A 16,046-nucleotide genomic window follows, 5' to 3' on the forward strand; every position below is an offset into this window, starting at 1 on the left:
ATTACCGAAAACCGAAATGTAGACTGCAAGCGCTCCCCCCCCCCCCCCCCCCTCCCCCCCCCCTCATACTCGACGGTTCACTAAGAAAAATCACTACTGTCTTTTTTTGTTCTGTGTCAAATCCTAATTAAATTGAGCTAGAACCAGAATCATCGGGCAACTTTTTAACATCGCATCGCTGAAATGAATCTTTTCCCTCTTTAATTGTAACATTCAATAAGAATTCGAGTATCAGAATCAATTTATTCAAAGTTAAGAAAATCATTAACTTGTTTCTCCTGAATCGTTAGACTTTAAAGCGGGCTGGTACTTGCAACATTTTTTTCTACCAGTATATGCTACAAGATGACAAAATTTCTGGAAAGTTGAAATTTTGGCCACGGATCATTAACCATTACTTGGCCGAATAGGCTATTACACATATAGCGGTACGCAGTACAAAATACTGATACAGTGACGTTTGAATATGTGATTTTTCAACAACCAATGCCCACCGATCGCAAAAAAGTACGAATTTTATGAAAGGCCATAGGGGGATAAACAAAGTCAGAACGCCTTTTGCAAATATTTCAATGATATTTTATGGATAACTAGATACTAATAGAATACTAAGACTCTGAAAGTATCAGACCTTAATTTCAATTGGTTTTTGAGAGAAAAAATAAAAATAAAAAATATACAACAATTTTTTCCTCAGAATTGGCTCGACCGATTTGTTTGATAATTCAATATGTTATTGAGCAAGTCAAAAGCTTATGCAGATACGATCTGCAAACTTTTAGCTTGATAAATTCATGACGAAGAAAATTATTTTCTCCCAAGTCCTTGTTTTTCGCTATGATGCTTTGTGCGAAAAAACCTAAAACTTTCATTTTTAGAATCCTTGTACGTTCCTCAGTAAATCGTATTTTTTCACAGTTTTTGTCACTATACGCCGTAGTTGAAAATAATAAAAACTCCACCTTCGAACTTCAACCTCTGTTCCAATCTAAATAATCATTTCACCTATTCCGAATCCACTTTACCTAGTTACGTGGTTACACATTTCTCAGCTCTAATAAATCCTTTATACAACCAAAAGGGATGGGTTTATTTTTTCTCTATCTCATGATCATTCCTTCCATCATTCCCGGATCGAGCACAGCTACAAGACCGGACCCGCATTACGTAAAGAACATCTTCGGTGGGTATAGAGGTTGTTCGATAGCTGCTCGTCTAATTAACCCCCCTCTATCCCGTAACATGCTCAGAACGCCTTTTTCAAAATCATATTTCTAAATACAATATTGAATGTGAAAATAATAGGACTATCAGAATTTCAAGAATGGTGCGTTGAATAAAATAGTTCGTAAGGCCGTCGTAAGATTGGTGTGTCGCTGTAGTAAATTAATGCGTGATATCACCACTAGACGGTGCGTTCCGATATTAGCTCCCAGTCCTGTCAACAATCTTTCATCTCTTTTACGCTGTCGAGTTCGTGATTAGCTCTGTCTCTGATCTAGGGAGTTCTTTGCGCTGCCAGCTAATTTTAGAACGCACCCTAAGTAGCACTTCTAGAATCACGATGAAAGTAACGGGGAATCCCTGAAATAAATAATTTTGAGGTTATTGCACCTTGAGATACAACACATTACAGTACTCTGACGAAATTACTATTTTCTTTTATAAAAATTCCCTACTATTTTCTATTATTATGACATCAGTAAAACCTCATAATACCAAGTGTTGTACTTGTGATTAATGAGTTAAAAAAACGGTTCGGCATTCCTCAAGTTATTTTGACTCAAGAAGACATTGATGAATTTTCACTAATTTTCACCACACAGATTTTTATGTGTGACGTGATTTGTGGATACTGCCGTATGTTAAAATGTAAAAAAAGAAAAATTAATCGAGATGATTGTAATGAATGTGAAGACGAATTATCGGAAGAATATGTCGAAGAAGACTTAGAAATATTTTCCTGAATTTTGGCACAGCTATCTTTATCACAGTCCAGTAGGAACGATCTATCCTATGTTGCAAATAGTGATCATGATGATGTAGAATACGTTGCAGTTTTGATCCAAAGAACCGTATCGACACATACATATTGCTACCTTTGTAATGTTACCAGTAATAATAACTCGTCAGTTGTCCCGATGAATGTGCGGATGCAAGCTTTTATAAAGCAAGGAATTTATATTCCAAAGGAAACCGATGCTGTGCAAATCGTATAGTTAATAACCTTTTTTTACAGAAGATCTCCACCTTTTAAAAGTATTTTTAAATTCGCCTTACATTGAATCATTTGAGTTTGAAAAATTAATGGAAGCCTTGGCTATAGAGTATGATTCTACGTTGTTTAATAAAATGGACGAACATCGTATTTCAGAGGGGACCATCAGACTTGCTAATAATGGATTTTGATGGGACTCAGGTATGTTTCAGAGGTATTTTCCCTGAGTACCAGATGAATAGGAATTCATGCGCTAAGTCTTGGTTTTCGAGAAAATCGACGGTAAAATTTCACTCGCGGTATAGTATATCTATACCAGTAATTATGTTTATCCATTGAACAAGTGAGCGTGACGCAGTAAGCAAGATTCACGACCGGCACGCTGGTAGCCTGTGATCGAGTCCTGTCGGCGCGCGACGTTTTTTATTTTTTTTTCTGTCTGTTATCTTTTTTTCTCGTTTACACAGCCTATCTAACTGAATATTAATAACAAAAAATATTATGTTGACTAATATTATTCCTGGATATGAAGGTCGAGACATCAAAACACTTTTTTATTGTGTTTACGTTTCAGCCCTGATGGGGGCCCTCCTCAGAACTAATTTATTTAAACCATCTGTCACGAACAGAAATAATAAAATAATATACAACTCAATTATAACAAAATAACATGAATAGTTTGGATAATAAGCCAAGATGTTATGCACTATAAGTGAGAGGAATTACCTGGTGTGGATTGACACTTTCAATTCCAGAAGAAAGGGACCACTATTAAGTGGTGAATGCGTGTTGGTTAATAGAATAAGAACAAAAAAACAAAAACCAAAACAACTGCGATCGCGATACGTAACTCCGAAGCATTCATCCTTATTGTTAATTTAATAAAATAAAACACACGACGGCCGTTATAGGTTTGAATCAGGAGCACTTTTGCACATGTGGAACGTCTAGTGTGTAGTGGGGGGAGATCGATATCGATCGTAATCAGAGCAAACGCCGAGTCAACGGGTTAAAAGGAAACCAAAATTTGTTAAGAAAGTAAAATTGAGAGCAAGCTCAGTCGGTAATGGATAATTACGATGGGTGTATCACAGAGGTGCAAATAGTACTCAGATGTTCAATATCTTGTCTTCGGTTGACAGAATTGGGATGTGCAACAATACTGCACATTTCTAACATAGTATTATCACCGCTATCACCAGATTCAGTCTATCGCTATCGTACCGCATTCTCTAGTGCCTGTTATACCTTCTTTTGACGTAAGTGAGGTTCCTTTTCTATTTTGTGAAGCCACGAAATTACTTGGATTTACCGTATCTTTATCTCTCTCTCTCTCTCTCTCTCTCTCTCTCTCTCTCTCTCTCTCTCTCTCTCTCTCTCTCTCTCTCTCTCTCTCTCTCTCTCTCTCTCTCTCTCTCTCTCTCTCTCTCTCTCTCTCTCTCTCTCTCTCTATCTTGCAGTTGGTTGCGTGAGCCACCTGGGCTCGTACCTTATTCTCTATTATTTCTTATCTTTTCCTTTTCTATTTCTTATTGCAAGTAACTTCGCGACTGGTTGACTCTTACTTACGCATTGTTAGTGACTATTGCTTTATTTTGTTACCTCTCTCTTCTAGAATACCTAAATATCTAATATCGCTGCATAGCAGCGTGTTCTGTTAAATGATCAATTCTTATCTTAGCTATTGAGCATTACTATTTCGTTATACTTTCTCTGATTAATTCATAACTGTTTCTTTACCTATTATCTTTGATTAATTTATCTTAGTGAGTGTACCGCGTGAGCGATCTTACATCGCCGCGCGGTCCCGCTCGTCGTTCATTTGACTTTGGAGTATTGCGCCGTATCGAATAACATCTTTTTCATTATTTTCTTCGCTAATACCGCTGATCGTAGTTGTCCGTAGTCTCTTTGGTTTGTCGTATGTTGCGTATTAATTCTCTTGAGTATTATTTGTCTTAATCCCGAAATTATCTTTTACCGTACCGAATATTATCTCTCTTTCTTCTCGCACTTACGGCAAACTAGAGACTACGTATTGTCTGTTAGTTTCTATATTTTATAATAATTCTCTACTTGACCTGTTTCCTTGAATTTACCTCGTAATTAATAATTCCCTGCCTCTGCTATATCTCTTATAATTCTGGTAATGTGATAACTATTACAATTTTTGTATTTCGCATGTTTCTTATAATCGCTTCTCATATTTTATGGCTTGCTTGATCAATGCTTAATTTGAGTACCGTATATCTTTCTCTGTTTTGCCTATTTATTATAAAACCGTATTGATTATTATCTCGAATCATAGTATCGCGAGCCTACGCATATCTCTCGTTTATTCTGAAAACGTTCTGTTACTTGTTAAATCTCTTGCTTTACTTTTCTCTGGCTGTAAATTGATTATCTCACCTATGTTAATTGTATCTTAGTCTCTTCAGTTGTTTGCTTGTTATTAAGATTTATCGCTTCTTGACCAATATATTCGATACTATTTCTGCTTCACCTGTTTCTTATTTTATCTATTGGATTCAACCCCTCCCCTCTACCATTATCCTGTCTATACTGAGCAAGCTGTGGAAAACCGTCGTAGAACATGATCTTGTCTTTATCTATATCTTTTTCTCTAATTATCTATTTTCTGACGCATGTGCGTCTGGCGCCCAACAATCATATCTTTCTCTTTTATCATCTCTCAATATCTAATTATTCAGGTTAGTAACTGCGCCGTAGGGTAACCAATCTCATCTCACTTATTGTTTAACCCTCGCACACAAAATTGATTACAACACATAATATAAAATAAATGAAATTTCTACCGTACATTGTATACCAATTTTTCTCTTGCAACTTTCAATGCAATGTTTGTGATTAATATTCAGTAAGATAGGATACGTGAATGAGAAATAAATATGACAAATTGAAAAAAAATAAAAAGAAATTCTCGCGCCGACGGGACTTGACCGCGGGCTAGTAGCGTACCAGTCATGAACTTTGACTACTTCGCCACGCTTGCTTGCTATATGAATAAGCACTGTTTCTGGTATACATACTGTATGTGAAACTTTACCATCAATTTTTTCAAAAGCCAAGTCGCAATCCATAAATTCCCGTTAGCATGGTACTTAAGGCAAATACCTCTAAAACATACGAGATTGTGAGTCATATCAAAATCCATTATTAGCAAGTTGATGGTCCCCTTTACGGAACACATTGCAAAGTTTGAATTTCAGCAGTTCTTGAAGATCATTTCGGTGAAGCAGTTCTTTGAAACAGTTTCAGTGCAACTGTTCTAAAAAATCTCCTAGCGAGGTAGTCTTTATTAAGAGAAAGGTTCGGTGTACTTTCTAGCTATGGGAAATACGGCTCCCAGAGGGTTCATGATTTTTATGTAGCTTCATTTACCCTCGCAAAAAACCCTCTACGATGGCCAAAAATTGAAAAAGAAATCTATACCATTTCACAAATTTTATCTCTTGACTCAATCAAACCCCAAAATCATCAAACCCATGCGTAATTTTTTAGATTATAAGTTTTCATATCCGTAAAAAAATCGGGAGTGTTCGGCAACAATCACCGGCCATAACGTTTCGATTTTGCGGTACAAAATTTCGTTTTTCATGATTAAAAAATCTTTTTCTTGGTCGCACTGAGTTGTCCACCTTTTTTCATACACAATTTTGCATAAAAAAAAGGACCCTGCGGATGAAGAAAGATGTCTGAAATTTTTGGTGAACAATTGATAATTCGTTCGTTTTATACATATTTTCCATCGAAAACCACCCCTCAAAGGACACCAAGAATCATCGGAGTGCTCGTAAGGGAGGGATAAAAAAAAATTTTTTAATTCACAGAAGATATTGGGATATGTACTTTAGAAAAGTCCTGCGCTATAAATTGGTCTTTCAGCATCGACAAGTTCCTCCGGATGCCTGCACTCGGCTAATTTTATAGCAGCTCGTCAGTTTACCTATGGTCGTGTTATTGAGTGTTACATGACCTCGACCACTTACGATAACTCCACGACTCCTCCAATCTTTCAATGCATTTCAAAGTCCTGTTCCAAATCTAGGAATCCACCCGGAAAAATAAGGTGCCTCTTTAGTTTCGTGGACGAAATTTGAGCTTCAACAATTTTTAAAAAATTCGGAACACGTGTTGATGTGTCTGCATCTCCGTCCGAAAGCATAGTTGTGTAAAGTAGATCATACCGTTGAGACCTTTCCACATTTGCGCTGCGGAAGCCATTTCCATGACACCAGCTGAGCCCGAGTTATTCAAATCACAAGCACCTTCGTGGCCTTGATACCAGACGTCGAATTCTGGGGTCTTAACGCCCAGTTTAGCTTTTACCATCATACAAAAGGGGCAATATTTTGACATCACTTTATAATTTACAACGTATTCTGTCAGTAGGTCAATATCAAACATAAGTAACGCCAAATTTCGATGTGTGACCTCGTGTCAGCCATTTTCGTCGAAGCTCATAGCCATGTCGGCATGTGTTTGATGCGACTTACTATTCTCATCAAGATCAGAATAGGCCTGTTTTATTTCGAGATTTTGTTCGTCCAAATTCTCACGCGTCGTCATGATGATTGAATCGTGCAACATCGTTGAATAATCGATGAACGTACTTTTAGCGAATGGCTTCATTTTCATAATCATGGCAAATTGTTCAACACCACTGTACTTTGCTTACATGGAAAAATGCCATGCTAATACGTAAATTGACATTGTAGTTGGTCGTCTAATTTATAAGCAGAGACAAATAATCCGAGGATTTCACTGGATCCACTCCACTCGATTCACAATAGGTGCACTTCAGTTCTAGTTTCTGTGCGAATCCTTTGTTGTGTTCGTTCACTACAATATCTGAAGAATCCGTATCACACGTACTACACTTTGCAGGTAGCAGCAGTTTTTTGAGTATCAGCGGATCTACGATTACGTAGTCAGATGCAGAGATATCTGTTAAATTGAATCGATTTTTCTAGTGCAAACTATTCTTGAACCATATATTTTTTTTCCAAGAGTCCAGAAACGAAGTCTGCCTCTGTACCACAAGAATCGTATGTATCGGTATCACTTTGACCATGATTTTTTTCTTTTTCACTTGCCCACTTTTTCTTTACCAAATTATATCAGAAGGGAGTCAGTATCAAGATATTTTTATGAATATAAGAATTTATAATCTGAAAAATTACGCATATGTTTGATGATATCTTCATTCAGTCAAAGGATAGAATTTGTGAAATGGTCATGGATTATTTTTAATTCTTGGCCATCATAGAGTTTCCTTCGCAAATGCAAACGAAGTTATACATCAAATCATGACCCCTCTAGAACCGGTATTTCGCATAACTAGATAGTGCACCGAACCTTTCCCTTAAAATTTCGTAGAGAACAAATCTTCAAGTGCAGGTATTCTCCTTGTTTCAATGAAAAAAAAAACTCACTTAAACCGTCCAAAGAACAGAGTGCGTAACCAAAACAAACTTAATTTATTGAATTATAAGGTTTTCCCTTCGATAAACACCATTTTTTTCTTTCACATAACTATGTTTACTGGTACCACCTTGAATCAGTTGTCCCTGAATAACCTTTTGTTATTGTTTTTGAATCAAAATCGTTAGCCAAATGAATTAAAAATCTTTTAACTCTACACAACATTCTACCAGTATTTTATTAGAAACATAGATATTATTATTAAGCAGTTCATCTCGTGGTCGGTCGCTGCCGAGCAAACCTGATTCCAGATGTTTGATTCCATTCAAAGTGAACAGTAAATTCAAAGTTTTGCAAAGGTGGAAAATTAAACGTTGATCTGAAATACATCGAGTTTAGGGATTCATCTTTGAACTTTGCGTTAAATTGTGGTGTGAATTGTGATTTCTTCAAATAATCAGTATTTAAATCCAATTCGTCCCAAGTATTTCCCCACAAGCAATTAAATTTAACCATCATTATGTAGCGGCAACAGCCGTCTTAAAATGTTCACCAAGAAACACCTGTATCCACACAGAGGACAGAGAAAACTGTAGAAAACCTTGCTCTGGTGTAACCGAATCACGTTAAACCCGGGCCTGCCCGTTCCAGACGCGTTGTATTATCTCTCTATCTAATAAAAAAGTTTCAAACAAATGAACAGGTAGAAAAAGATTATAATAACAATAGTAAAAAAAGACTATAATAACAATAGTATAAAAAAGATTATAATAACAATAGTATACGCATGAAGTTGGCGGTGGGGTGAGATCCCGAAAACCAAACAAAAAGCATCTAGCAAACCCTTTGATAGCTGTCATCGGCTGTTTATGACAGTCTTTGACAAATATCTTTATAGGTATCCGTTTCTGACGCGCAATAAATGAACATGCAAACGAAAATTACCAAGATGATTCCCGACGGGAATTGTCTTTTTCGCACGCTGGCGTATTGGCGTATTGTGTATACGGCACTCAAGATCGACACGCAGAGGTGAGACTGAGTATAGTTTCAAATATAGTGGATAATTGGTCTACATTTCCGGGTTTTATTACAGGTAATGAGTCAAACGGTGCTGTGATTAGGTCACCTGGTGATTACAAATCACATATGAATGAAAATGGAATATACGGGGGAGAAGCAGAATTAGCTGCAGCTGCGGACATTTTTAAGATATGTTTAATCGTGTATCGCGAAGAACAAATTCATCCACACCGGATCGGATCACAAAATGAAACACAATTCTCGCTACTCTTCACCGGCGACGTAGACAGTGGACACTTTGATGTCTTGCAGAACCAAAATAAAATTCAGATAGTGAGTAATAAGTATGAAAAGTAACAATCAAATAATAGTGAATCTAAATATATCACCAAACAGTCAAAAGGACAGCCAGGATTTACGATGACAATGGAGAAAGGGGGAGTTTCAAGCAGCAGACAAGGCGATGAAGATGGTGGATGGTCGGAAGTATCACAAAAGAAAGAGGAAAATAAAATTGTAAGTGCGAAGAACCAAATAAGCCATAGAATAATATCCATCAAATATTCGTATAACCAGGTAAGAGGACGACCAGGATCGATGTTGACCACAAGAGAAAGAGGTGTTTTGCGGAGTAGACAGCAACACAAATATAGAGAAAAAAATAATATAAAGAAGGTGATTTTGGAGAATAACGGGCAGAGCGGTAGCAAAAATAATTCAGCAAGTTAAGGAGATAGATCGATATCAATAGAGAAGGAACACCAATTTTCAACCAACGAATGGAAGCTTAAATTGATGAAAAAAAGAAAAGTAAGCACATAAGGAATTGAAGTGGACAGCAAGTGCAGACCTGTCATCAAATCAACATGAAGGAATTCGCCTGTCTACTAGAGAATGCGTAAGGAAATAGTGAGGCGCGTAGCGCCGAGATGGGGTTGGCGCGCGAAGCGCGCAAGGGCGAAGCCCCTAGTTATATAAAATTTGGAAATAACTTGACAAAAGCGCCACCTATTGGACCTTAGCATAGCTAATAAAAATATATTGTAAGAATATGACCTCAATTGGTCAAGTCATTCAGAAGTTACACAATCGCTAACAGACTCACCAAAGAATTATATCAAATTTGTTAATAACTTGACCATGGCGCCACTTATCGGATTTTTGTATAGCCATGAATCATAGTCACGATTACTAATAGACGCACTGACGCACACAAGAATTGTATACAGAGTGTGAAAACCAAAAGCGTGAGTGAAAAATGTTTCATACAAAAGTTGTAAAGTTCAAAGGGGCAAAGAAGATTAGGATGTTAGATTGTCCGTACGTAGGCCCGCCAAGGTCAGATGATGGCCAACTTGGTTTTTTTGCATGAAACAGTATATTTGTTTCATCGGTATCTAAAAGGGCATGCAATTCTGCATCAAAAAATACGTACATATTTATCACATAAACTTTACTGATGATGAGATACAAGCCGGTCAAGTTTGATACAGGTCGCGACGTGAAAGCTTCAGCTATAGCCCCCTTCATCTTATTTTTCCGAGTATTTATATTTTTTTGGTGTAATTCCGAAAAGCCCATACCTTTGATCAATACGAAATTCCGTATACCCATGTATTTTGACTTGCTGATCACGAGTATGATAGTGAAAATACCCGTAAACTTGATGTTCGACAGAACTCTCAAAAACTGTTTTTTAAAAAGTTTCACGAAAGTTACAGCCTACAAAAAGATTGATCGGTTATGATCTATACAGTTTTTGTCTCAAAGCATTGTTTTCGAAAAAATAGGATAATGCTCCTATAAGTAACTACATTTTGCCAAAACTCCATCAGTTTCGATATTGTCTACTTACGTACTTTATTGCAGGGAAGTTTGAATTTGGTCTTTGAAGTGTATATTGTGTTTTTTTTTTTTTTGTTTTTGACTGCGTTTTAAATGGTTTTAAAATTGCGTAAGGTGACTGTCGCAGCCTAAGGGTTAGAATAAATTCGGCCTCCGTATAACAAGGGCATAATGTACTTATTGGAGCATTATTCGATTTTCCTCGAAAAAAAAAAAATGATTTCAGACAAAAACTGTATTAAACATAAAAGATCAGTTTTTTTATAGGCTAAAATTTTTCAAGAAATAGGACAAGCAATGTAGGATTTTTTCATGACTAAAATCTAGCGAAATTCCGACTGAGCCATCACACGAAAGACAGTCTAGAAAGAGTACAGTTGCGAAAATTTTCAGGTGAGTTGAAAAATTAAAGACGGAGCCAGGAATCGAACCTGGTATCTAGAAATGCTTTACCGGAGACTTACTATACTGTTCCATTTAAAACAAAACCAGTTTGACCTCCATCTGACCTTGACGGATCACGTACTCCAAACCTTACAACGTTTGTTTAAAACATTTTTCATTCACACGTTTGGTTCGCGAGACATTTGATTGGATTGATTAAAGTGACACACCCTGTATATAAAGATCGGTAAATAGGAAAGTGCCCTTGAGACAAAATATCTTATTTCTCCGGTGAAATCTGGGATTTGCCACTTTAAGGTTTATAAATAATAGTGCATTGCGCGGCAAGGGAAGCAATGGGCTATGCCTACCGAGAGCCAGATGATGGTGTGCAAGTCAGAATCGAGGGTGTCGATAACGAGTGGATCATCATCGTACTTGAGATAGTGTTCAGTGCCTGAGCGTCGTTTTGTGCCCGTGTCATTGCAATCTCCGTGCGAGCCGTGCTCGAACGATTCGTCTCCGCAGGGATGCCAAATCTCGCGTAGATGAGGAGGCGAGCGCGCATCACGCATTTTTTAAAACAGTCGAGTTAAGTCGTCCGTCTAGTGACGATCGTGAGTGACGCCGTGCATTCTCTCGTACCACGACCAAAAGACGAGAGGCCCAAATATACTCTCGTATACGTTCGCTCTACGGAGTAAGGTAGATGAGTACGGCCCGAGTGTCTGTCATTCTACACGGGACCGAGTGCCCATACACGCATACCAAGGGTCTTGCACCCTTCCATCATACAACGAGCCCGAGTGCTCTTGGTGTACTACCAACACCAATCATACTCTCATACACGTTCGCTCCTCGGAGTAAGGCAAATGCAAATCATACGAAATTCGATCGAATCGAATAAAACAAAAATCGCAATACGAAACGCACTCGAGATCGCGGTGGCATGAGCCAAACGGGCTGTAACCGGCATATACACATTCATATACACAATCGACACACGCTTTTATACGTTTACAAATACACGTTCATACTTCGTGGGTTTTTATGCCGCAAGGCTTTTCCCACAAGAGCCAATAAACATTCATAATTCGATGGCTCAAACGCGAGAGTTTTTTTTAATTCAAGAAACCTCAACCTCTATCCTTCATACTAATAAAAAAGGTTCTATTCAAAACTACGAGGCAACTTCGCCTATGAAGAAGCTTCGACTATACAGATAGTGACTGCTCCCTCCCCGCCCCTGTTGCACACAGTGCTTTTTTCAACACGTGCATGTATAGGCCCTTTTTCGCGCACGTATCGGAAAATAGTCTCGTTTTATGTTGGATTCTTTTTATATGAGTTAATCATAAGAACAATGATTAATAAGCATAATCATTCAGTTTTATTTTATTACTCAGTATCTCCCTAGGGAGGTAATGAGGTCCACGCTCGAAATGAGCAGTATTCCACTTGCTTTTAATGTAGAAAAAAGCCTGTTTCATGCACGCAGAGAAAAATTGCATAAATGAAGTGACTTGGATTTCGATAGAATTTAAAAACTTCATATATGTCCAGAAAATTAATCAAAAATATGTGTCGTTTATTCCCCTTACTACACTATTTTTGTGTTTCACGAAGGTTGTGGGGCAATAATACTCCATAGGGGAAAGGCTTTTCGCCGTCCTGAGACTAGTAAGGAGTAAAACAAGTAGTACTATTTTCATACGATATTCAACGTAGAAATCCATGGATACGATTTTTTTGAATCTCAAGAACAAACGGTGATCAGCTGATCGTTTTATGGTTTTCGTATTGAGGGAAAACTTAGGTAACGGATGTTGGGTTGATCGCTATTTCTTGTCAAAATTATAAAAAATTGCCTATTTTTTCCCGCTTTAAATATTGCATGAACATTTTCAAGACATCTTAGACATCTCAGATATCTCAGACATGTCAGACATATTCAGACATACCTTTTTTGCCTTAACAGGTACTTCTAGAATAGTGAAATGTCTTGCGACTCTGGACATTATTGCTACGTATTTAATCCCATCAAATATAAAAAAATAAGTAATACATCCAGCTAAAATCACATATTACATAGATGAGTTTCCAAATATAACTTCTCATCCTCAATTTTTCCGCATTCGTTGAAGTAAAAATATCAAGGTGTCGAAGTTTCAACAGATTTTATTCGTTCGTTCATCGGATGAACAAAATAAAAAATGACACGAGTATACGATTAGTCCATATAGGTAAAACTGTGACACAGCTTCGATGCATGCTTCTTCTACCAATCACTTATGTTAATATTGATTAGTAATCGAAACGCTCTTTTAAATCATTATACATGCTCAAACATATAAAAATTTCAATCAAATACTAATACTCTACCTTTAAGGAGTGGTACTAAGCGGCCCCAACAAGTAATCGCTCCTTTGCGATTGAACTGTCCCAAAGCGAGTTCCATGTAGAATAGAGGGATGCCTCCAACCACAAGCATGATGCAGTATGGAACTAAAAATGCTCCTGTAAATTTAATGAACAGTATTCAGACTTGGGGACCATTCGAGTATTAGCTAACGCTAAAACAGGGATAGGCCATTCAAAAAAACGTTACCAAACGTTATCCTACAGTAGTGGTTCTAGGCCTCAATCCCCCTAGATTTATTCTCCGCAGACTGAAATTCTTAAACAATATCCACGCGAATGAATTCTCTTCGGAAAAAATCACCCCACTCGGAAATTTCTCCAGACATGATTTTCTGTACTGCCAAATTTCCATGGACATTCACTTTAATATATTCATTTATTTTAAATTTCATAAGCTTATTCATGCACTAGTTGTATTTATTGATTCAATTTAATTTATTTGAATTATTTCAATTTATTTTATTTATCTTCCTGGTGATTTTAGCCAAGGAAAATCGTCGGTGGAGATTTTACGAAGGAGAGAATTTCTTCAGAGAGATTTTAGCCTAGGGAAAATTTTATCCAGGAGGATTGTGCTCGCAAAATTTAGCCTGGAAAAATATAGTCCACGGAGATATAGGCCGGATATCACAGTAGTTGAGATTCCAGCAGGCGTTAGTAACATAGGAAATTCAAAGTGCGTACTCAAAGCTAACACGTCGACCACTTCAGAATAATAAAGAATTTTCTTCGAAAGGTAATAATGCACGAATTGCTCAATAATAGTATCTTAGCAAATAGTTCGATTTCTCAATAAGACCGCAAAAGCCGCCATGAGGAAGAGTTTTTCCGGGAACTTTCTCGAGTACCTCCACCATACAGGTATTTCTCGCTCACTACCCGGGAGAAAACGTCCATGTCTGACCATATATACTTGAATATGATCATATATGATTTATCTGATTCAATGATTCATATAGGACCATATATGTAGAAAAATAATTTTTTTTTGTCGATGTACAATTCATAAAAGATCATATATGGTCATAAATGTTCAAACATGAACATGTATGGAGAAAAACAAATTGTTTTCTGTCGATGCACAATTCATATAAGATCATATATGAGTCATTCCAAGTCAAGCCGGACGGATTTGGCCAAAAATATACCTCAATGTTTCTTATTCTCTCGTAATTTTTTCTTAGGATTCTCTGAGTAGAATGAAGGCGTCAAATAATTTTTTTAAATATGTATTGTTCAAAAGTTGAAACAGATTGAATTTCAAAAAATAATACTTTTAAGAAATAATGCTCTCTTTTTAACATCGATATCTCCGGTTCCCTCTGTCGTACAGATTTCAGCAAACACTCATTTCAAAGCCCTTGAATCGTACTTTCATTTTGTTTATTTCAAATTTAGGGAACAATGAAAATATATTTCTTTGAAAGGCGCATGCGCCATGTCGGTAAACCCGGGGTCGCTATATACGGTAGGGATAAGAGAGAAGAGCCATGTGTCAAAGAGGCTCAAAATAAAAGACGGAATAGTGAAACGTTAAGGAAAAATCGGCAAATTAAACAAAGAACATAAATGTCGTTTCTTTGTTTTCAGGTGAGAGTTTGTTAATGAAATAATAAGATGCACAGATCCCTGAAGGAAAAAAAAGGATAAAATAAAAATCTTTGTTTTCAGAGCAACGCCACGTCTTGTTAATTTGCAAACCTAACCTCCAAAATAAATCACATTATATAAATAATTATATTGTTTACTTGTAAAATAGTGAAAAAAAATACTAGCATGTTCCTTGATTCATTCTCTAAAAAACCTGTGAGTTTCAAAGTGGAGCTACGGCGGAAACTATATTTAAAAAGCGATTGTTTCATGGGCATGACCACAGGCGGGGGCACGGTAGACCTTGCTCGCGCGTGGTTATACGTACTTGAAATTCAACTCAGGTAACAAACTGTGTGTTAGTTTTCCCTTTCATACAATTGGATTTCAAATCCGAAATTTCGAATATATTTCCAGAAATTTTTATCACAGTTTATACTGAATTTCTCATAAGGTTGCATGCACCAGTAATCCACTAGTTTCCAGGGTATTCCGAGTAATAGAATAGTAATACCCATTGTATGAACACCCGTTTGCGCGGATCCTCGGGAATACATTTTGGACTAGAACTGAGTTCTTACCAGGCTCTTGAATATCACCTTTTATTTATCCTTTCAGGTATTCATGACCTCCCTTGACTCGCGAAACGCCTTATATTATTTGACTATTTCAGTATCGTCTTGACACTTGCCAGAGTCACGTCGATTTTCTGATCACGTAGCTTCAAACGACTCAAAAGTATTTTATATTTTTGGAAGTGCTTTGAAATTAAATCATTACTAATTATTATGTCACTAAAACAGATAAGTTATACCCGCTGCTTAAATCCGTTCAATTTAGCAAAGCACTCAAGAAAATCAGTGAAAATTTTGAGACGTCTACTTCCGACGATGCTACAGAAGTTGAAAATGAAAAATATAACAAAGTCCGCAAATACGAAAATTTGTGACTGCTGTCGGTTGAAACTTGTAAAACTGCCTGCAATCAGTGAAATTGGTGATTATTTTACACCAACGAGTGCGGAGCCTCAACCTGGTACCAATCCGGTAATTCAATCATCAAGCGACGAAAAGAATTCTATGCCAAAGCAAAAATCTGTGGATATTTTGAAACTAAATGA

The 16,046-nt window shown here is 37.0% G+C and overlaps 1 protein-coding gene across 1 annotated transcript in view; it reads right to left on the reverse strand.

Annotated features, from left to right (window-relative positions):
- Window positions 1-16,046, reverse strand: part of LOC124301145 (sodium-dependent dopamine transporter) — a 571,198-nt gene that overhangs the window by 433,380 nt on the left and 121,772 nt on the right. Inside the window, exon 4 of the mRNA XM_046755874.1 lies at window positions 13,298-13,432. Within this exon, the coding sequence (XP_046611830.1) occupies window positions 13,298-13,432 (135 nt within the window). The remainder of the gene's footprint in view (window positions 1-13,297; window positions 13,433-16,046) is intronic.

Source organism: Neodiprion virginianus, chromosome 3 (genome assembly GCF_021901495.1).
Source record: "Neodiprion virginianus isolate iyNeoVirg1 chromosome 3, iyNeoVirg1.1, whole genome shotgun sequence".
Lineage (NCBI taxonomy): Eukaryota > Metazoa > Arthropoda > Insecta > Hymenoptera > Diprionidae > Neodiprion > Neodiprion virginianus.